A 23,256-nucleotide genomic window follows, 5' to 3' on the forward strand; every position below is an offset into this window, starting at 1 on the left:
TAAGAATTGTAGCATACAAAAAGAAAGAAAACCAAACTGAATTAACATGTTTTCTACTGGTCCTCAACCAATAAAATCTCAGTTATAAAAGAAAAACTCATGGGAATTTCTTCCTGTTTTCTCTAGATGCAGCATTGTGCTATTCTCAAAGCCAAACAGTGTTTAGGGAGGGTGGCCTCAATAAAACCAGGTATCTAATCACAGACTTGAAATGATTTTCCTGTCTGCAGCAGCAGAATCCGGAAGAAGAGAAATTATACAGTTGCCCAGCAGAGATGCCTCTTTGCTGTCTCAGCCTGGAGGCCTGTGGTAACAGTTACAGTAGGAACATCCCACCTGGAAGTCTTCCAGTGGACATCATTGTATCCTGAGAACCCACAATTTCCTGGTCCTCACCAAGTTCTGGATAGCCAGTAAGTGTTTTTAGTTTTACTTGTTGGTGATGATTTACTATAATCTGAAAGTGCAGTAGAAGAGGAAGGAGAAACTGAAAACTTACATGTGCTTGGTGTCAAATGTTATCTGAAGGGCTTAATATGTGACATAGATTGTAGATATCCATCTAAGAAAGGTCCTGAAACATCTACACATTGTTAGCAACATCTTAGACAACATCAGTATTCTAGAAGCATGGAAATTCCATGCACAAAATGCAGCATGATAAAGCATGCCCCACCCAAAAGTAATAGTGCCACTAGCCCATCATAAAGGATGAGGGCACCATCATTGTTGTGCCACCATACACACATGCTTTTTCACAAACTATACTCACATATATGTGCCCACATTCATACATTTAGAAACATGTATTTGTCTACACATTTGTATGCACACATACACACACATACACACACACACATGCAGACACATAGAAATATACATTAAATTAATTAGATGTACAATAATTTGGCATAACAAAATATAAAAAGAAACAAACAACCTTTGTGGTATTGGTAAGCATGTGTATGGTATGCATGTTGTACGCATAGCTATGGGTATAGTTATGTGCATGTTTTTATCAGTACCTATATGATATACATAATATGTACAACCATATCTAACTGCATATACATGTGTTTATAAATATAATGATAAACTGAAATCCCAACTCCCAGACACCCGCCAAGGAGGCAGCAGAACTTTCCGAGTGGCCACCTTGCTGTGTAAGCTCTTTTCTACCTTCAACTCTGAGTACCTGTCATGTTTGTTTGAAAGGCATAACTTTTTAATTCACAACAGAGACACTGTTTTGCCTTATTAGAAAATATGTAAAATGTAACTTTCAAAAAATAGAAACATGAGAAATAATCTTTGCTTTTAGTATCTAGAAATGAATATCAAAACTTCCTTCAACACTTTTTTCTATAACTGTATATCATTTCAATACTTTAATATTAATCTTATTTTTTTTAATTTTTCTCACCTGAATAATGCAGTCTTCAATATATATAAGTCATGAGGTATCATTCTCCGTGATGGTATTGGCCACTACTGTCTCTATCTAAAACATCTTCTAGTTGCCTAGAAGTCGAGTTGTTAATTCCTGCTTGGACTAGTTTATATTTCTGTGTAGACTTAGGAAACATTTATTACACTAGGCTTTGAAGATACAGAGGTAACTAGGGTGAGTAGCATGGGAAGGGGATGGCTTGGGTGGGCTGACTGCATGTGTTGGGAAAGTTCTAGTTAAATGGGTGAAAAGTCATGTCTGAATTAATAGGAGGCAAAAAGGCAGAACACAGGAGAAAGATATTTCTGACTCTGCATGCTGCTACTCAGTGTAGAACAACAGATCAGCTCTTACCCACTGCATGACACATGGCTGTCCCAGATTTCTACTTAGCATGGTGAAATTATTGTCCTTGGCTTGCTCTACAGTGGTGTCTATAAAGATGATACAGGTCTAAAAGCATTTGTAACAAATACAGCTAAATGTACAACCCCTTACAAGGTATTCTGCATCAGAGCTGGTTTATACCAAAGTCCATGCTCAAAGGGTCGTCGAGAAGTAGAATTCTTTCCTGAGTCCATTGTTCTCTGTGATTATGTTGGATACCTACTGTCTTAGTTAGAGTTTCATTGCTGTGAAGGGACACAATGACCAAAGCAACAATTATAAAGGAAAACATTTAATCAGGTGGCTTACAGTTTGAGAGGTTTAGTTCATTATGATCATGGCAGGACATGGAGGCATGCAGACAGGCATGGTGCTGGAGAAGGAGAAAAATGTGGAGATGAAGCTATATCTTGATCCACAGGCAGCAAAAAGTACTCTGAGACACTAGGCATGGCATGAGCATAAGAGATCTCAAGTCTCCCCCACTGTAACATAATCCTCCAAAGGCCACACTCTCTCCAACAAAGCCACACCCCCTAATAGTGCCAATCCCTATGAGATTATTGGGGCTTAATTGCATTCAAATTAACAAACCTCCAAGATATCCTTAGAAGGCATAATAAAACAGATTATGGTGGGGCTAATAGAAGTTGTTTTTGAGAGGAGAGTACTTTTTTTAAAAAGAGGAGAGTCTTATCATTTGTTTCTACCAATCTTAGGTTCCTTTTTAGGGACTCCACAACAAAACAGAGATTAACAAAAGAAAAGCATATTCACTTACCTAGTGCAAACTTTCACAGCACAAGTCTTCCTAAGGTAGAAAAAAACCCACCAAAATTGCTTACATATGAGATGATTTTTTCAAGATTGTTTTCATCTAGAATTGTCATTCCATAGAATATCCTGTGCTTAAGAAGTAACCCTTAAATGTGCATATTTTCACATAATATTAAGTAAATATTCTAATTTACAATTGAAAGAGTCACGTACTTTAAATGTACATTAATAGCAACATTTTGACTTCACTTAATCAGTATCAAATTAATTAAATGTAAAAGCATATAGTATTGTTGCTCAGCCATTGAGTGAACAAGGGAGTTGGGAGAAGACAAACACAGCATTATCAGCTGCCATCCATCCCCACCTCACTGTCATTTGCCCTGGGGTGCCTCTAACCCTGAATCCTAGACCCCCGTGCACCCAGCCAGGCACCATACTCATTTGGAGAGGTCCCTCTTAGACCCAACTTAATGAGCTTCCAGCTATCAGGAAAAGGATGGAAAGAGGTATCTCTCACTGAAACTGTTTGATACGTATGAAAGTATAAGAGCAACTACTACCACTGTACATGCCTGCGCTGTCTTTGAACAGGTTTCATTCACTGGTCTATGCCACCCCTAGTCAGGCTACCAAGCATGAAAGACAAGAACAAAGCCTTTGACACCAACATCTCACTTGTGCCTAAAGTCTCAACAGGAAGAACAAGCAAACAGAATTAATCCATCCCCAGAAGTCCCCATGCCTCATCCAAATGGCAGCCACCACAAGCTTCCCAGACTCCTGCCAAAAACTGTCCCAACAGCCCCAGAACACTCCTTAGGTTAGAAGTGGGGTAACATCCCAGGTGCAGGTCGAGTGATCCATGGAGCACATGGAGATGGTGAAACGGCATCAGTCCTGCTGTGGAGATTATCTCAAGAGGAATTACTGACCCTGCAGGCTGCTAGAAACCAGAACAAGGCTACCAAAGAAAGAGAGTCTTCCAAACACTCATCTGGTCTCATATCAGGCTTCTGTCCCCAAATTCTACAATGTGTAGGGACAGAGGTGCACATGGCCCCAAAATTATGGGCCCTTACTCTAGATTTCATTATGGTCCTGATCCTTGGAGTGGGCTACAGCGTTCATGTTCACCAGAGTTCCTTCCCTACCACAAAATGGTGCCTTTATGTATCTTCCATGTTTCCTAATACCCTTACCCTTCTCACCTCGGGGACGTTTTCTGATACTCAACTCCTGGTGGGCTCAGTCATTTCACCCATGCGGCATGACATTGAGCCGTGGACATGCACCATGGCTCAGGTCCAGCACTCTGTCTCTGAGAGCATGTAGTAGACCGGAGCTTTTGTTCTAGAGTTGATGGAAAGTGGAATGTTATGAAACGTGTGTCAAAATGAAAGCAGTAGGAGTCAAGCAGATGAATGGCAAATAGTGAGGGCTTTTGGATCATGTCCTCTCTGTGTGCCTTCATCAGTCTTCAGATATGAGGCTGCACCTTTCCTCCATGGAGGGACATGTGGTGCTTCTGACCTGCTTCAGGAAATTGTCTGGAAATCCTTTCTAGGTTTTATGAGCAGTTTCAGGGGAAGATCTGAGTCCTTCCTCAGATTCATTCATCCACTCAAATACCTACCTATGTCAAGCCCCATGTTTTGATATAGCATATTCTGAATACCAACAAGTATGAAATAAAGCAAAAGTCTGGGTATAATTAATGACTGTGCTTATATTTGATCCTGAAGTGTATCTTTTATATAAATTTAAAGATGCATCTCAGTATATCATGTTCTGTGCATGTCATTTTACATCAACTTTTCAGTAATTCTTGTTTTAAAAGTATCTAGAGATTGAAATGTACAAGGTACTTCATCTAAGTGGAATGTTTTCACTGAGTCTTTTAGACATTCGTATTCTAAAACATGTAGTAACCACAAAGGCTATTTAAGTTCTGGAGTACCTTGGAAATTTTGATCCTTGTAAGAATGTTATATTGGGATAAGTATGTGATGATTGCTGAAACTGGTTAAATGCTGAAACCTGAACTGTCCACAGTGGTCTCAGAGCACTAATGACTAAAGCCTTAGACTCTCAAAGGCACAATGCCAAGAAGGAACATGGCATTTCAATGACTCACCCTGGAACCTTCCTTGGTGCTTTTTCACTGGTTATTTCCAGTGAACTCACTGACCTGTATGGCAGAGTAACTTCGCTTTTGCCTTTTCCCATGAATTACTCTGGACAAGCAGTTTCTTCAAGCTAGACACACAGCAACCCTCATCCCATCAAGAATTCTTACCCCTGGGGTGAGCTTTTATTAAGAGTATCAATCATTTGAAACAAAATTCTGCACAAATTTTCCAATGCACTTTAATATTAAAATATTCTCTAATTTTCAGAACCACAAGTATATCCTCTAAGGCAGAAAGCCACGAGTTGATCATGAAAAGTACCAGGGAAGGGCCAATGAGATGCCTAGTTGCGTGGGAGGAAAGAGCTTACTCCTCCAAATTTGTTCATTGACCTCCATATAAATATAATGTCAAATTGGCATGGTGTGTATTGTATGTTCATTCTCTCTCTATCATATGTATGTATGTATGTATGTATATATGTATGTATGTTTGTATGTATGTATGTATGTATGTATTTCCCCCTCTCAAAATAAGTAAATGGATATATGTTATTATTTTAAATTCTGATCAGTAGATTTCCATCCCCTATTCATATGAAATAATTAATTATTAAAATAATGAAAGAAATCGATGCAGCTCACAAATGTTTGTAACTCCAGTTCCAGAGGATTTGACACCCTCACACAGGCATACATGACGGGAAAACACCAATGCATTTAAATTAGTGAATACACAATTAAATTTTTGTAAGTGATAGTGGGGTCAGGAGCCCCACAAGCATGCCACAGAACTAAATAACCTAGGCTTATAGTGAATCAGAGCCTGAACCACCAACCAGGGAACATGCATGGGACTGACTTAGGCCCTCTGCATATATTTTTCAGTTGTATAACTTGGTCTTCTTGTGAGACTCCTAACAGTGGGAGCAGGGCTTGTCTCTATTGCCTGCTTTGGGGACCCATTCCTCCTACTGAGTTGATATATCTACCCTTAATAGAAGAAGTCATGCCTAGTCCCACCATAACTTGATAAGACATGGCAGGCAGATATCCATAGGAGGCCTGCCCATTTCTGAAGAGAAGAAAGAGAAAGAGGAATGGATGTGGATCAGGAAGAGTGGAGGGGGGCGGAGGGTTGAGAGGAGAGGATGGAGGTGAAATTTTGGTTAGGATATAAGAACAAAAATAAACAAATAAATAAAATCATTCATTCTAAAAGAAGGGAGAATATTGATGTTTATCATATTTAAATTTGAGATTTAATAAATGTTTAATAAATGTCCCTCAAGGGACATTACCACTTATTCTAACTTTTTATTGTGTTTGTAGTTGTACAGGGATAGTTAAATCATGCTAGGCATAATTTTGAGCTGGTCTAATACATAATGTGTTTGCTTTGTACTTGGAATAATTATATCATGTTTAGGCATTATTATGACCTGGTTATTGTTTTACATTTAGAAATTAATCATGATATAAAAACATATAATTGTGTGTCAAGTTGACATGGGGTGAAGTTGTGATAGATATTTTTAGTTGTCAATTTTATTACATCTGGAATTAACTAAGACCCAAAAATGGCGGGGCATACCTGTGAGGTATTTTTGCTTAATTTGAAGAGAGAAAATCCACATAGAATCCAGTTCTTTGTGGTTGGAAGACATTATCTGGATGTTAATGAGGAAAGAAACACCTTTAACTCAGACATTTTGAGCCCCAAAACCTCATCTGTAATCTGAGCCAGGCCTTGTGCTGGAAGCCCATATACAGAAATGGAGGAAGGGAGCTTTTGCTCTTTAGCTGCTTGCTCTCACCTTGCTAGCAAGTCCATTCATTCACTGACATTGGAGCCATCTTCTTTGGGATTCCAGACTATACTACTGATGGGCTGAGACATCAAGCATGGTGGACTGAGCAACTACTGGATTCTTGGACTTTGCCATTATAGCCAGCCAATGTTCAATTAGCTGGACCACAGCCTCTAAGTCATTCTAAAAAATAGGCTTTTGTATGTATAGAAATGCATTCTATAAGTTGTTACCCCATAGAACCCTGACCAACAGCAGACAGGGATAAAACTTTTAGAGTAGTTTGGGCCTCACAACAGCATTATCTCAGTTATGAATTGCACAGAATCACTAGGCAAGAAAGTAAATTAAAACAAGTCTGAAATTTCTCAAAAGGAACACACAGTAATCTAATTAAATGAGTAATTATATGAGATGGACAGATTCTAGCTTAAGTGAGGAATGAAAAACCAGATGTCTTAGCTTCTGTGGGCCAAGACCTGGCAACACACACACACACACACACACACACACACACACACACACACACACACACACACACACTAAGATCAGAAGACAGTAGGTACCTTTTGCTCTTGATAGTGATAGTTCCAGTCTGGAGGCACACCGAATTACTTCCTTTACACATTAAATCTCTGCCTCACTCTCAGTCTCAGAACTCAGATCTATCCCAGAGGAGCTTCACCAGAGTAAATCAGTCATCTTGAAGAACTTTCTCGATATAATTGAGATCTACTATAGTAAAAGAGCAGCTTCAACCATTTCTCTCCTTTTTTAGTTTTGCCCAGAATTACTCTGCACCAGAGACATGTGCCCCTGATGCAGGCTCCATCCAATCCCTCTAGTCATGAGGTTCCTCCCAACATTGCTTATATGGACCATCAAGAGGGATTCCTCATCCTACCTCTACCCTCCGGAGGGTCTTCTCAATTCTGCATTTCATCAGACAGACTTAATAGGTGTTGTCAACCTAGAAGAGATCTAGCAAATCTGTTCCATTCTGACAATCAGTGAGACTCGGGCAGGATCCTGAACCTCTTAGGGTCCTGAATGGATGATGTGTGGCAGCCTAAGACAATTAGCATGCCTGTCCCTACAGGTTCCAAGAAACTTCAGTCTTTGGTGGGGAGTGATCCAATCCACCTAATACAGCACATGTCGCTGGGAGGACAAAGGTATATTGCAGGGTCTGGGGAGATGGCTCATCTATTAAGAGCATTTATTGCTGTCTCAGAAGACCCACAGGACAGCTAACAAACCTCTTTAACTTAAATTCCAGGTGGACTCTGCCCTCACCTGGCCTCTGTAGGAATTGCATGTATGTGGTGGTAAAACACTCCTAAGCATAAAGAAAACACCACAAAATATCCCAGCGTGTCTTGCAGGAAATTATCTCTACTGATCTGTTATCACTCATGATATATTCCAAGAAAACCAGAGGCAGATTGCTTTACATTTCCTGATTTCTTTTATACAATTTTAATGAACATTCTTATTTCCTGAGAAGCCTGGAGCAATATATTTTTGTTTCCCTTAATTTGGTCTACATTTTGATTTTGTGAACAAGTGTGTACAGTGTACCACATTTTACTGGTAGCTAAATATATGACCTCACAGATACAATATGTCTAGTTTTTCTCTTATATAGTTGTTATCCATGGAGTAGGCTATGCCATCCACATCCAGGTGCAATCCCCCTGTGTATCCCTGAGGCCCATGAATGGAAAATCCTTGTGCAGCCTGAGCTTCCTGGAACTTACTGAGATACATCCAAGCCTGTGATTTCTGGGTTTACGGGAGTGTGAAACCTCACCTGACTAAAGAAGAGTCTCAGAGTGAAAAGTTTGAAATTGTATTTTATTCATAAAATACATTCATTTTACTCAATGGGGCCTTCAAAACAGTATCATTATATACAGTGTATAGCCTTAGCAAACTATTAAAACAATGACAAGAATAAAAGTAATAACAAAAGTTAACAAAACCTTAAATGAAAATGAAGAAAACCCAAAACCAAAGCATAAATATCCCAAGATATAAAACAAAAATATTAAGGAGATTACAGTTTCCTTTGTAATTTCATTATGGATGAGCAAAAGAGGTAAGGAACTGGCTTATTCTCTGTAGTGAATTATCTTCAGCTACACTTGCCCATGACATGGTGTCAGCTTCTGCACTGCACTAGAGAGACTCTTGTACTTTTGGTGTGTTTTGTCTAGATGGCAGTGTGACATAAACACAGTCTTCCTCGTCAGTTTTCCCATCACATATGGAGTCAGGGTTCTTAATAATTTGTCTTGTGTTCTCTGTATTTTAGACTTATTTCTGACACAAAATTTTCTCCAGTGATAGTGAGCCCACTGATATGGATCCGATTGAGGCTGGATCGCTTGATGGTAGGTTGATATTTGCCTCACTATTGAGTTCAAAGCTGAAAAGAAGTGGCATTTTCTGAGGAGGCCTTGAACCTGGAGTGTAGAATGTCATGCCTTCAAGGTGTTTCTGGCTTCTTCCAGCCTTCTCAGTCTTCTTAACAGGTGCTGTCAGGTAAAATTAGTAAAGAAAGTATGATTCAGAAACAGCTTTGCTGTGCCACTGGCATGAAAATCAGGGCCTATTCATCCCTAGTAAACAAAAGTTAAGGAAGGAAACACACTCCATGATCCCTGGCTGCTGGGGATGGGGCTCAATTACTTGCCAGGGACATAGTGTTTCTGCTTCAGCAGCTCCATCTGCAGGAGGCTCTCATCCTGGGCTGTGGTCTGCTCCAGTTCCTGCTGGAGGTTTTCAAACCTAGGGGAGAAAGGCAGCTGGGGCACAGGCCTGGTGGGGACCTGCCATGTCAGCTTTTGAGCCCCCACCAGATCTACTCAGCTAGACAATCTAGCATTGCCTTTCAGCTGAGTTCATTCCCTGCTTCCCCAAGGGAAAAGGGTCAGAGAGCTACTGGGCAGGATTTTTCCTCAACTTTTAAAAACTGCTAGAAGTTGAACTGGAAAAGACACACTGTGCTGGATTAGAAAAAACAGCATGTTTCTCCAACAGTCCAAAGACATAATTTTGGAGAAATATCAGTATGACAAGGTCTGAGGCACAGGTCACGAGAGATGCAACTGGCCTTGATTAGATACCAGGTGAATGTGAACCTCCTGGAAAACTCTATGCCTGCCCTCTAGTGGAGCCTACACAGCAATGCAGAGAAGGCTCTGATGATTCCTACAGCCCAGACCCCTGCATGGGATTAACTTGTCAACTCCTACTCTGTTTAGGACCAGAGTAAATCTTCTCATGAGAAACTGATAAACAGTGAAGAGAGCCAGCAATCAGCAGTAGGCTGTTGTATGCAAATCTGCCAAAGTGTAGACACTTATCTCTAAACATAACGTTCATGATGGAATATTAAATTGCAGGAGGACACACTTTCCTTCACGATTGATGATCGCCCTCTAGGTTTCTGGCTGTCATGTGAATATTTGTGAGGAGATCTAATCTAAGAGATGAGATACTCAGAGGATACTAGAGGTCTCAGAAGGGAAGAAGAGGACACAATCCCAATAAGACCAAGGAGAAAACATATTACTTCCAGGACAGAAGTTCCTGTTGACTGAGCCAGTAACGAAACTCTGAGGTGTTCTTTCCCTGGCTGTGGCTGGGAGCTTTGCCAGTTGAAAAGAAACTCAAAGAGGACAGAGATCCAGATACAGCAGACCCACTTGGATCCACCTGCTACTGGAATCCTGGGTTCCTACCTCATCTGGGACACAGTGAAATGATGCTGCAGCTTTACTGCCAAGTCCATTTGCTGGGTGAGCAGCTCCTTCTGCTTCCTCAGGGACTGAAGTTTTTCCTTAAGTCTTTGATGTTCCTGTTCGTTAGGACATTGTGTTTTTAGGAGAGGATTGTGTGCACCCCTTTAAATACACACATGTGCAATCACACACACACACACATGCACGTACACACCCTTGAACACACACATGTGCATGGATGCACACATACAAGCACACTACATTGCATCCATGTTTAGTTTCCCAGATAACACTATTGTAAGAAGAGATCACCTGGGATAGTATGGAGAAGAAAGTTACCTTTCATTAACCCATACCCACTTTACCCATATTCCAGCCCAGAGGCATTTCCATTCTAGAATCAATGGTCCACCTAGAGTCTGTATTTCAACTTCTGTATAATTGTACATAGCTTCTCACAGGGCTGCACCATTTTACACTACTACCAATATCGGAGAGTTCTCATTTCTGCCAACCCTCCATCAGGACAAATTTTAACTCAGTATGAAGAAGTTTGGAATAAAAGCAGGTTCTGAATGCTGCAGACACAACATGGAGTGGGTGCTTTAGAGTGTGATGAGTCTAAGGGGTGCACTGAGACAGCCTCTCCTCACACCTCAGCATAGCTGTGGGACTTCTGCTGGGCTGAGATGCAGCCACAAGCACCTCTGTAGTTCAGAATTTCTCAGGGAATAAAGTCCAGGCCAAGCTCCAAGGACAAGGTTAGCTGAACCAACGTTAGGCAAAGGTGAAAGGAAAATGGCAGCAGGTGATGAGGAGAAGAACAAAACAGGATGCAGGGAAGTCATCAGTGGTCAGCCACCATTCACCCAGAGCAGAGAAGGACACAAACCCTCAGGCAGCCTTTCCTGCCTCTCAGTAGCCTCTTTTTCACCTTCCTGGACACCATTACTTTGTTTTTCTCCAAAGGATTTCTTTGCAGATAAATAATTCTGCCTCTACAAAGACCTGAAAAAATTTTACCTTGCATCAAATTTCTGTCTTTTGTTGTTGTTAGCTTTATGGACATGCCGAATGATGAGCAACTCCATCAGTTCTTTGACTGATGTAAAGTGGTACTAACCAGATTAGGCACAGTATTTTCACATTGAAGACTGTCTCCATCATTCTTAAAGATGTGCCATTGTTCCATGAGTGAGTGAACATACACATGGAGGCTCAAACACATATTCCCATACCCACATAGATACACATAAAGACAACACACAGATACACAGACACACACAGACACAGACACACACACACACACACACACACACACACACACACACACACAGGCACACACACACACCTTTCTTCAACCCAGAAGACCAAGGGAGAAGACTAGAATGTTACAGCACCTTTTCTATTCTAGGGAGAGGTAGTGTGTCCTCCCTGTTGTCTACAAGACTCAGACTCATCCAGGCTCTTCTGCCCTGGCCTGAACTTATTTCCCCTCCTAGGGAAGTTTTTATCGCCAGACTCACTGATTGTACAGAAGAGTAACAACCTCTGCACAACTGAGTTTGACCACCCAATACCAGGTGCCCATGGGTGATGACTGGACATGAAGCCTTCCGACAGATGCAAGTTGACCCATCATAGACTCCTCACTAAACCTACCCAGACTCCTCCACAGAAGACAGTGATAGACCAGAGAATGGAGGTCACCCATTGTCATTACTTTACCCAATAACTTTTGACCAGATTACAGTGCATATTATATGAAAACAGTCCCAAGGAAGTCACTAGGAGGCTACTTAGGTGACCTACAGCACTTTTCTGAAATGTGCACTCTATACAACTATGAGGAGGAGGAATCTGTCCAAAGACACAATCATATACATGATAGAGTGAGCATCAAAATACCAGGTTCCAAATTGTGTAGCCCGTAAGACAAACTAGAAATATCCTGGGATATTACCTCTATGCTGTGAAAGAAAAGTCTATGTTGATTTTTCAAATAGCTCCATTGTTTGATTTTTGCTATTTATTACAAAACTCATTAATTCCAATGTAATCAAAATGTGCAAAAATTAAGAGAATCCAACAAGTCAGTTCTTTTTCTGACCAAATGATTCATTTAGCAATGAGATGAGACACAAAAAGACATGAAGCTCTACTGTGAGGAGGCAGGAGATCCAAAGATCTGTGGCTATCCAGCTTAGCCAGATGAGAAAATTTCAGGTTCAGGGAGAGACCCTGGCTAAAGGGAATAAGGGAGAAAGCAACAGAGGTCACTTGATGTGGCCTTCCAACAAACTCACTAATGTGTGCACCCTCAAGCATGCATACAACACACACACACACACATACACACACACACACACACACACACACACACACCTCAAATCATAAGTGAACAGAACACAATGAGAAGGACATCAACTGAATGAGGATGACATTACCAGTTGAATTTAGACTCCTCACACTAGCTGTTTCAAGTGAGACCCACAGTTCTGCTTTCCATCATTTTGAGACTAAACATGCCTGGGGAAGCATGCTATGCTTCTGCAGGCTATGTTGGTGCAGTTGGAGAAATAATTCTCTTAAAATCTCAAATCTGCCACCCTGACGCCCACCTGTCATAAGCCCTTGCCACATCCCTGGTCATCCAGTGAGCTTCTGAGTGTAAGATCCAGGATGGGAGAACTGGCCAATGCTAGTCACAGGAAACAGTATTGACAAACTGTTACTTAAGTTTCTGTCAGTGTGAACCAAGAGTTTGACCAGGTAAAGAGAACACCATGGCAGGCTGGGAACAAGCGGTAAAGTGCCATATGACACCCAAAAAGATGTCCAGAAGACACAGTTATTTGGCTTTTGTAGGGGACATTCCTCCTTCCATACTGTTTCTGCCTCTGATCTCATATGATCTGTGCAAAGCAAGTGAGACCCAGAACCCTTGACCTCACTCACTCAGATCTCTGTGCTACTCCCTATGTGGCTCCCATCATAGCACTGCTCTTTCCGTACTACCATATCAGTGAGTGACATGTGATTTACCCATCTCCCTCGATGGACTGCAGCTTCTAGCAGAGCAGTAGGGTTTCCTTGGCAGTCATGCAATGCCTTCCAAGAGGCTAACTCCCCAGAATGACTTGTGAATGATCACAGAAATGAACAATTAGATGGGATGGGTCAGGTAGATAAGTGAGTAGATGGTTACATGGGTGTATGTATATATGTGTGTATGGTTAGACAAGTGGGCTGTTTGGCCCTGCTGCTTCAACCTACCTGCTGCTGCTCTGTCCAGTGATCATAGATCTTCTCATGGGCCTCCTCACAGAGCCTTCTCGCCTCGTCACAGGATTCTCGTAGTAAAATCTGCTCCCCCTGCAGCTTTCTGTTGTCCTCTTTCAACATGCTCACTTTTTCCTTTAGCTGAGTCCATTCACTCAGGAGCTGACTGTAGAGGGTGCTGAAATATCACCAAAAATGATGAGCTCCACCTGCTTCTGCACTCCTGGCTCTAATACCATCCTTCCTGCAAGGTGTCATGTCCCCAACCACAGATCCCTGGGATGAACCCACATTAGCCATGTCAGCATGTTTCAGGTGCAGACTAAAGCCAGAGAATAGCCAAGTTACAGAAAGATTCAAACTACTTCTGAATACCCTGACAGCAAAAGGGATCCATGTAACTCCGAAAACTGGATCTCCTACCTCTCCACCACACAACCTGGTACTTACCTGTTCACAGTTTTGGGAAAACATGAGCAGGTAGAGGGAAACCATGCTCTGAGGGGGGACAGAAGATCCAATGTAAATACATTCCATGTTTCTCATAGAAACCAGCTCTGTAAGCTCCTGCCAGAGCCACAGAAAACATTCATGGTGCAAACCATGTTTTCTCTCTAGAAGCTCCAGAAGTTGACAGGAAAATGTTGGGAGGGGCTCTCAGACTCTTCACTCTTATTAGAACTCACTTTCGGAGGCATAAGTCCAAGAGCTATAAGGCAGGCTGCTTGCTAAGAGGTAAACAGACTAGAACCTCAGCCCAACTTTGTTCTAAGGTGAGGAAGGGGAGAAGCTGCTGTGGAATGTCTTTCTGTATGCTGTGAATATGTATTGCTCCCACTGGTTAATAAATAAGCTGCTTTGGGCTATGGCAAAGCAGGATGGAGCAAGGCAGAAAAATCCAGGAGAGTCAGAGAAGCAAGTCAGAGGTGGAGGAGATGCCAGCTGCCACCCAAGGAGAAACATGCCAGCAGCCTGGCCATGCAGCAGCCATGTGGCAAGCATAGATTAATAGAAATGGGTTAATTTAAGATGATAGAGCTAGCTATCATCTTAAGAAACTTAAGCCATTGGCCATAGAGTTTGTAAGTAATATAAGCCTCTGTGTGTTTATTTGGGACCATTTGGCTTCAGGAGGTGAGTGGGACAGATTCCTCCTGACAGCTGGGTCAGGCAGGACTGTAAAAACTTCAGACTACCAGAAGCAGTCCCTACCAATTTTTGGAGTCCCATCTAAGTTAGGCACTCACCGGTAGGATTTGGTCTGCTCACTCAGCTCCTTGCACTTGTAGGAGGCCTCACAAATCTCCTTGGGGAATTTCGTCACATCTGACATCTCCTTCTTATGCTGTGTTTTCAGCATCTCAAGCTCATATTTCAGCCTGTGGTAGGGCATGGCCCCAGGAGCAAAGAACCCCATGAACACGGGTGTCAGGGACCACATGAGTTAACGTTCTAATACTACCCTAGCCCACTGGATTTCACACCCTGAATTCTATGTACTGGACCTCCTGATGTGCATTAGACTTGCCTCACTGTCCCAGGGCCAGGAAAGGCTGGGTGTCAATAGGGAAGGAGACAGGACTACATGAGCTCCCTCAGTAGACCTATAGGGGCAGACTAGCTGGCTAAGAGGGTCTGAGGAGTCTGTGCCACAGATCGGGGTCTATCTGAAATCTGCAATGACATTTCCCCTGTCTTGAGAACAGAGATTTTTTCTCCTTACAAGGATACCCAGAACTCATAATCTGTAGTGCCATGGAGGAGGCACTACATGAGTATGGCTTTATAAACACCCAAGGGAATTCCAATGAGGGACCAGGATGAGCACAAAGCTGAGAGCAGTGATGCTCAATGTGGGGCTCCCTGGCTTCAGGACTTATATCACCTGATATCTTTGAGACCTCTGAATATTCAGGCCTACTATCAATCCCTGACTCTTAGGATCAGGAAGGACACACACACACACAAACACACACACACACACACACACACACACACACACACACACACACACACACACACACACACTGTAAGTGAGCCTCTCAGAGACAGTACAGAACACACTCAGACACACAATCCTCAGCACAAGGAGATTGATTAACCCAGCAGGGCAAGCATAGTTTGGGACCCTGTCTCTTGATCAGGCGAAGGCAAACAGCAAGCAGCAGGCTTTTTTAGCAGTGGGTATTTAAGTAGAAAAGGTTAAGTCTGTGCTGGGTAAATTGTTGAGCTCTGAAGGGACAGGTTAGCCAGTGTAACCAAGTAATGAATTTTGATTGTTGGACTTTGGTGTTTAGTTTCAAGAATGAGTCAGTTTCCACAAAAGGAAATGGACTTTGGGGACTAAATTTAGGAATGTAATCTAATGGTTTATCAAGGGAGAAGGAAGTGAAAAGATCAAAACCTGCCACTGCCATGTTTGCAACGTTTGGGCCCCTTAGAGAGCACTTCACACACATAATTCCACACACAGTTAGGATGTCAGAGAAATGCAGGTAAGTGTCATTGTCTCATAGTATAAGGAACAAGACTAGAGAGGAGCAGGGATGAAATCTAGGCCTTGCAGACACACAGATGTACCGAGTAGGACCACAAGGCCTTTGAGGCTCTTCCCAGAGCAAAAAGCAAAAATAAATACTCAAATATAAACACTCAGCCCAGAGCACCAAGCATCTCCTAAAAACCAATGTCTGTCAAGGCCTCTTGAAATGCATGTTGTGATCTTACACCCTACTGCCCCTCTGTACATTGTGATTCAGGCCACAGGCTCTGCTTTTTCATTTGGAGGAATCAGAACAGCCTTTGTCCTATCTGACTTCTACAGGTTTCAGTTCTGCTTCTCAGATGCACTCAGGACACAGTAGGGTTAAGACAGTCACCAGAGAACAGGGCATAATGAGTACCTGTTGTTCAACTCATTGTTGTTATAAAGGGCCAGGAATTCAAGCAGTTCATTCCTCTCATTTGTCATCATCTGTAGCTGAAGGGTCAGTTTATCCACCTGGTTCAGCTGTTGCTCCTGCTCAGTGAGGAAGAAGGGTGTGGATGATGCCTTCCTAGTAGTCCCTGTAGGTACATAATAAACACAAGTGAATTTGTCCAGATTAATGGCATAGAGCCAAGAGAGATCATGTGGAGTCCCAAGAGGAGGCCAGAGGAAGAGGAAATGCATGGAACCCAGCGAAGCCCCAAAATTCAGAGCAGCTATCTTTAAACTGGGGACCATAAGCCATGTGTCTGTCTCCAATCTCTGAGGATAGATATATGACTCAGGCCCTACTTCAGCCCCACTGTCCCTGAAAGGCATAAGCAAGGCCAGCCATGTTGGTTTGGAATTGTCAGCCAATTCCTGATGTGATGCAGGAAAGTTCTGGACTCTCTGGTGCTTTGCATCTTTCATCCGGATAACCTGTGTGCATGACTAAAAGCAACTGAATGTCTCAGACTGGGCACATGGATGGAAAGTTTCACTCTCTGGTATTTATATCAGATATCCATGAAACCTACAGAAATCCACTGAGAATAGAGTGTACCAACATGCTACCCTGATACCTCATTAGTGGTTCTGTGCCTCCTTTGGCATTCTTTGACAATCAGAATGAACTGAAAATGTCCTAGCACAGCAGCTGCAAACTTGACCATTCCTGGCCCTCTGCCAACTACCCATCAGAAACCTCCACTTTGGATCTGCTCTTTAGGAACCCAGATAAGCAGCATAGGCCCATGGCTTCAGATGATTACAGCTACTGAACCCCATTACTAGAAGGTCTAGTTCTGGCCTCAACTCCTCCCTAAAAAACCAGAGATCTCTCTTCCAGTCAGTATGCTCAGTCTTGCCAACATGTTGATTGGTGAACCCTATACGCACTTAATGAATGCCTCAAGGGCAGTTGGCATTGCCACAACACTGGTGATTTCACAAAAGATGTCAAGGGCTCTCCAGGATACAACAGAATTTCCAGAGAAGGGACTGTTAGGGTCACTGCCAACAGCCTTCACCTATCTTATAACAAACTCTTCCCCAATTCACCAAAAGCCAAGCTGCCCTTTCCAGGAGCCTTCCCTTCGACACAGGGGAAGGCCTTCAGCACCTCCTCCTTCCAATCCAGAGATCTCTCTGATTCATTAGAATCTAGTTCATTCTAATTCAATATTTCATCATGTATGGAGGGCAAGACTCATTTTCCAAACTGTACCCAGGAATGGCTCTTCTCATCCTGATGATCTCTAACTAACAAGATGAGAAATAAAGGATGCTAAGAAATTAGCTCAGTATAATGGGGAAGGAAGATCAGTTCCACGAGGTGAATAAGCACATCAGAGATGATCCACGGGGTAGTTACAATGTATGAGGATAGTGGAGGATTATGTGGGTCCTGTCAGAATAATGATTAATAATATAGGTAAAGATGAAACTTTTTCCAAAAGCTTCAAGAGAATACATTCCATCCATCATGATGTTAGCAAAGTTGTTATCAACCATTGAAAGTGTGACTGAAAATACCTATGAACTGGGCATCCACAGGTGAGCCCTCTGACATCAAGAACAAATTCTTACAGGAAGAGTGATGTCCCAGTTCTGCACTCAAGGTAGAGGGAAGATGACTGGCTAGTGAGAGGCAGAAACTCAGAAACCTTAGGGATCACTGACATGCAGCAATACTTGGTGGATCCTGCCCTGCTAGTGGGTTGTTATTTAAGTGTGAGAACCTTTAGCTCTGGCCAGGTAACTATACTCTTCTTGTTATTAGTGACCCACACCAAAAGAAATCCAGTGTGGGTGAAGTGCAGGGCTGGTACTGAAACCTCTTTAGTCCCTCTGTGCTTCCTTCCCACTCAGAGTGAAAGCAGAGGGCCCTCAACAGAACAGCTGCAGCCTTGACCATCCCTGGCTCTCTGCCAAACTAACCTTGAAAAATCCACAACTTTGTTCTGCTCTTGAAGAACTCAGAGGACTAGGATAGGCCCATGGCTTCTCTCACCCCCTTAGCCCCACTCCTAGAAGGATCAGCTGAAGCCTTCCTCCTTCAGGAAGCTCCCCATCCCTTTCCCAGGACTCACTGCGCTTTCCCCAGAACCATTTATTTCTTGATGTGTAACATGGAGACTGAAGGCTGTCTTCCTTCTGCCTCCCTTTGGTCTCCCAGTGCTCGCCATCCTGTCTCCCAAGAATCCTGTTCAGTCTAGTCAGCATGTCTGTAGGTGAAACACGAGACACTGCACAAATGCCCCAATGACAGTTGGTGTTGCCACAACACTGGTGACATCACATGGAATGCCAGGGCTCTCCAGGATACAGTAGAATGTTCATGTGCTGATGTCACATGGTATAGCTGTTACATCCCTGTCTCATACCTCACCCAAAAGTGACTTGAAACCAAGCTGCCATTTGCAGGAGCCTCTGGGGTCACAATGGAAGCCATTAGTTATAATCCTCCTTTCAAAGCCAGAAATCTAGGCCTCTGCTTCATTAAAAACTTGATCTAAGTGAAGTTGAAAGCTCACTTTGCATGTACTGTCCAGGGTTGGATTTTCCCTCCTTAAGATTCATAATCAACAGTTTGAGAAAGAAAGGATGCTTAGAAATTAGGTCAGGACAATGAGGAGTAGTAGGGATGAGACCTCTGAAGTGAACAATCACCCAGGGAAGATCCTCAGACTTTTAGAGATTGGTGGGCTCAAAGAAAAGTCACATTGTTAGGTATGAAGATTTCACCAGAGTGTCAGTAGAGCTAACTCAAGCTATGAGTTTATGAGTGAAGATGTGACTAGCTCTGGACAGGTCTGGTTGGAGCCACTAAGACCAGGTGAGCTCTCAGATATTGAAAGCAAGCAATTCATGGAAAGAGTAGGATGACCCAACCCTTGAAATCATTGACTGAGGAAAATGTAGTGGCAAGTCAGAGTTCAGTGTTGGCTATGGAGAGGCATCATGAATGAGACAACACACACACACACACACACACACTAGGCATACAATCATGGAGTAGAACATGATGTAGATCACTGCTGTGGTGCTTCAACCAGTAAACAAAGCCAAACGCCTAGTTTTGGCACCACCTGTTCCAATCCACATGCTCTTGAAGAGGTGGCACTGCTAGCTTTGGGTACAAGATCCATTAGGAGGACATGAGAAGGGGAGGCAAGGGGAGAGAATCAAGAGTTGTTGCATCATACAGCTTTGTTACAGCCAAACCTCACATTTCATCATGACATCGCTATAAAGAGAAGCCAGGTCATGGTCAGCATGGAGTGCATGTTCTCCAACCAAATCTCTGGATTTTGTCCACCAAAGCGTTATCCTTGCATCCTAGGACTTATGAAACTTTTGGGTGATCTGTGTCATTTCAGATTTTGAAGCTTTAAGCAAATAAATGTGATTGTCAACTTTATTTCTAAATAGAGTCTTGTGAAGACCAAAAAGTTGAGTACATCCTGGAATTTGGGAGCAAGGCATGTCCTCTAAACTGATATAAAAACTATTTTAAGAACATAGATGACAGTATTGGGGGTAAAGAAATCTGAGAAGAGAGGTGGTATATAGAGAGGGGTGAGATACTCATTGAGTGTGATTGCTCACATGAATCCAGAGATGAGGCAGTAGATCTAGATGGAAAAGTATAAAGGATTGCCTGCAAATTCCAGTAATTAGAAAGAGGCCTGGAGTCAGCTGTATAGTTAAGACCTCAGACAGCTTGGTCTTTCTAACAATCAATTGTGAAACATCACACTTCCATGAACAGATACCCTGCCCAGGATATATAGTTATTTACCCAGCAAAGACAGAAATCCCTTCTGCATGGTCCTGCTTCTTATCTCACTGATGTCCCATCCAGAGGAGGGTTCATGTTCTTCCAAATGCCCTGAGATCAAGCTGACAGGGGACGGCACCTGCCTTTTACAATGTTCATCTCAGCCCACTCTTGGTAGTTGGATCATGTTCCGGAAATGAACTGGGAGATAAGACTTTGCCTAGCCACTTCTCAAAGTTCAGGCTTGAGACTCCACCTCTGTGAATGTCAACTTTCCTGTCTTCTACAGGGAGAGGAGTGTCTCAGGTGTCTGCTGGTTTCTTCTCCTTTTCAAATGCTTCAGGTTACCCAAGGGACAGCCTCCTCAACCTTACTCAGAGCTGCACAAGACAAAGCCTGGCTTCAGACTCCCCAGATCTGGCCTCAGCAGCCATGAGAATGGTGGCACAGTTCACATGACTTTTTTGAGACACAAGCTCTCCTGGAACTTGCACTGCAGTCAGTCTTCCATTCTCCTCCTCATTTCCCAATTGGTTGAGATCATGGCATGCATCACTATGCCCAGCTCCTTTTTTTCTATTTCTAAATGTTCGAACATCCAGAAGCAACCAGAGTGAGGTCAAGATCATGATGGGAAAAACACAGAGATAGCCTACCCAAGCTGGAAACTCTTGGACTCTGGCAGAAACAAGCACAGGACCAAACTAGGTCCTCTGACTGTGGGTGACAGTCTGGGTGATCACCTGCATCTTCAAGTGACCATGTTCAGGACTGACTGTGAACATACCTATCTGTCCTGAAGCAGACAGCTGGAAGAGGCAGCCTGCTGGTGGAAGACATAGCCTACTAAGCCTTTTTCTCAGTACAGAAAATAAAAAGGAAGCCAGAAGTTGGCTTTTTGTATTACTTATCAGTTCCTCTTTATCTGTCTGCCTCTCAGGGAAGACTGTGTAATTCTTTTTCCCTCAAATTAATGAGTTTATTGAGGTTATTACAGGAGTATAGGTATGGTATTACTTATAGGAATAAGAATAACTCTAATGTGTGGCATCATAAAGGCTCACATTAGAATGGGTGACTCATGAAGACTAGAACTCTGAATGTGTCTGCATGACTTGTTTGCAGCTGAATGAGACAGAGGGTCTCATTTCCTCAGTTCTCCTTAGTTACACCTATTTAACCTTGGGAGCGGAAGGGCCTTGTTAATCCTGTAAATTTCAGCTTTCCCAGCCATGGTTTAATTGCTGAGTATTATGAACCTCCTCTCTCTTTCCACAGAACTTTCTGAGACTTAAGGAAATAGTCCTACTCAGGGAAGAGCACACCAGTTGGATACTCAATATTAAATGATCAGTCCTGAAAACATATATGCTAGCTATACAGAATGATTGGTTTACATTTAGGAATATATAACTATATGGATACACACACACACACACACATATATATCTTCATGCACATATATATGTATATGATCATAGCAACAATTAATGAATATAGAGGTCATAAATTAGAAACAGAGCAAGGAGGAGTGTAGTGAGGGTTTGGAAGGATGAAAAAGAAGAGAAAATAATGTAATTATTGTCTCAAAAATAATAGAAAAGTATTTCATGTTATACAAAGAAAAATTGTTACACAACATTTCACCCATTCCTTAAAATGTTAGTTTTTTGTATAAGTTCACATTCTCCCATGGAGCTCTGCAAAGGCACTAAAGGCAAACACAAGTCCTGAAGTCCCTGGTGAATCAACCATTTTATGTTTGACCTCTTCTGTAAGCACAGCACAGTGCTCTATCATGCCCAGTGAATTGGCTGCAAAGCACTGCTTCTTTCATATATATTTTATCAGGAAAACCCCATCCTTCCTTCATCATCTTCCAGTGTGTGTGAGACCTCTGCTTGTGATAACCAAGCATCCCCAATGCTTCCTGTGAGCCAGTCCATCAGGAAATAATTTCTCTCAGATTTCATTGGATTACATAGCCTGTATTTCAAGGAGATTTTTGTAAGTGGCTCACCTAACTTTCCCACTTCTATTGCACTCACATTGATCTCATCTGTTCTCATAGCCTACAATCCCATGAACCACGCTTTGACAGGAGGTTTCATTGATCTTTTGAAAGTCTTTTGTATCAAGTAGTTGAGAGACAGAATGCTCCCTGACTAAGACAGGCTCTTTTTGCAGGCCATTTTAAGGCTATCAAATGCAAGTTCTAGCATGGATTTTCCTTTTCTCTGTATAAAAGGTTGAAACTAAGTGGCATCTTCTATCACTTTTGTTTTAAACAGAGAATTACAGTCTAATTGTATACAAGTGTAATGAATTTTGTCCTAAGGAATTTTAATAAATACAGCAGTTTCATATATGATCTTGATTTTTTTCTCTTCCATAAAATTTCTGACTTATGACATTTCTGGGTTTGAGTACAACTTTCCATTTCCATTTAGAAAACTCTACAGATTTTACCTCTTGACAAGAATTTATTTAGTCAGAAAACATTTTTGTAAACTTCATGATAGAGAACTAATAAACACTGAATATTTCAACTCATTGAATTCATTGTATATAAATTACATTTATCATATAAAGAAAGAAACTAAGATGATGCGTTGGCAAGTTATTAAAGTATCAAGTTATTGGATGTAGGTTTTTGGCTCGTTTTAAGCACAACTTGCATTTTTTTTTCATTTTTTTTATTAATTTATTTTGCAATACAATTCAGTTCTACATATCAGCCACGGATTCCCTTGTTCTCCCCCCTCCCGTCCCCCTCACCTTCCCCCCAACCCCCCCCCCCATTCCCATCTCCTCCAGGGCAAAGCCTTCCCCACAGACTGAGGTCAACCTGGTAGACTCAGTCCAGGTAGGTCTAGTCCCCTCCTCCCAGGCCGAGCCAAACAATCCTGCATAGGCC

The 23,256-nt window shown here is 42.3% G+C and overlaps 1 protein-coding gene and 1 long non-coding RNA gene across 2 annotated transcripts in view; both read left to right on the forward strand.

The window, feature by feature from the left end:
• Window positions 1-219: 219 nt before the first annotated feature.
• The window catches only part of LOC128095953 (disks large homolog 5-like), a gene marked incomplete at its 5' end in the record, with an annotated part of 115,604 nt that continues 92,567 nt past the window's right edge, over window positions 220-23,256 (forward strand). Inside the window, one exon of the mRNA XM_052714938.1 lies at window positions 220-413. Coding sequence (XP_052570898.1) covers window positions 220-413 — 194 coding nt within the window. The remainder of the gene's footprint in view (window positions 414-23,256) is intronic.
• On the forward strand, window positions 9,261-22,707 carry LOC128095959 (uncharacterized). The gene is made up of 2 exons (XR_008213494.1): window positions 9,261-10,362; window positions 20,629-22,707. It is a non-coding gene; the product is annotated as an uncharacterized LOC128095959 (long non-coding RNA).

Source organism: Peromyscus californicus, unplaced genomic scaffold (genome assembly GCF_007827085.1).
Source record: "Peromyscus californicus insignis strain IS unplaced genomic scaffold, ASM782708v3 Scaffold_54__1_contigs__length_277627, whole genome shotgun sequence".
NCBI lineage: Eukaryota > Metazoa > Chordata > Mammalia > Rodentia > Cricetidae > Peromyscus > Peromyscus californicus.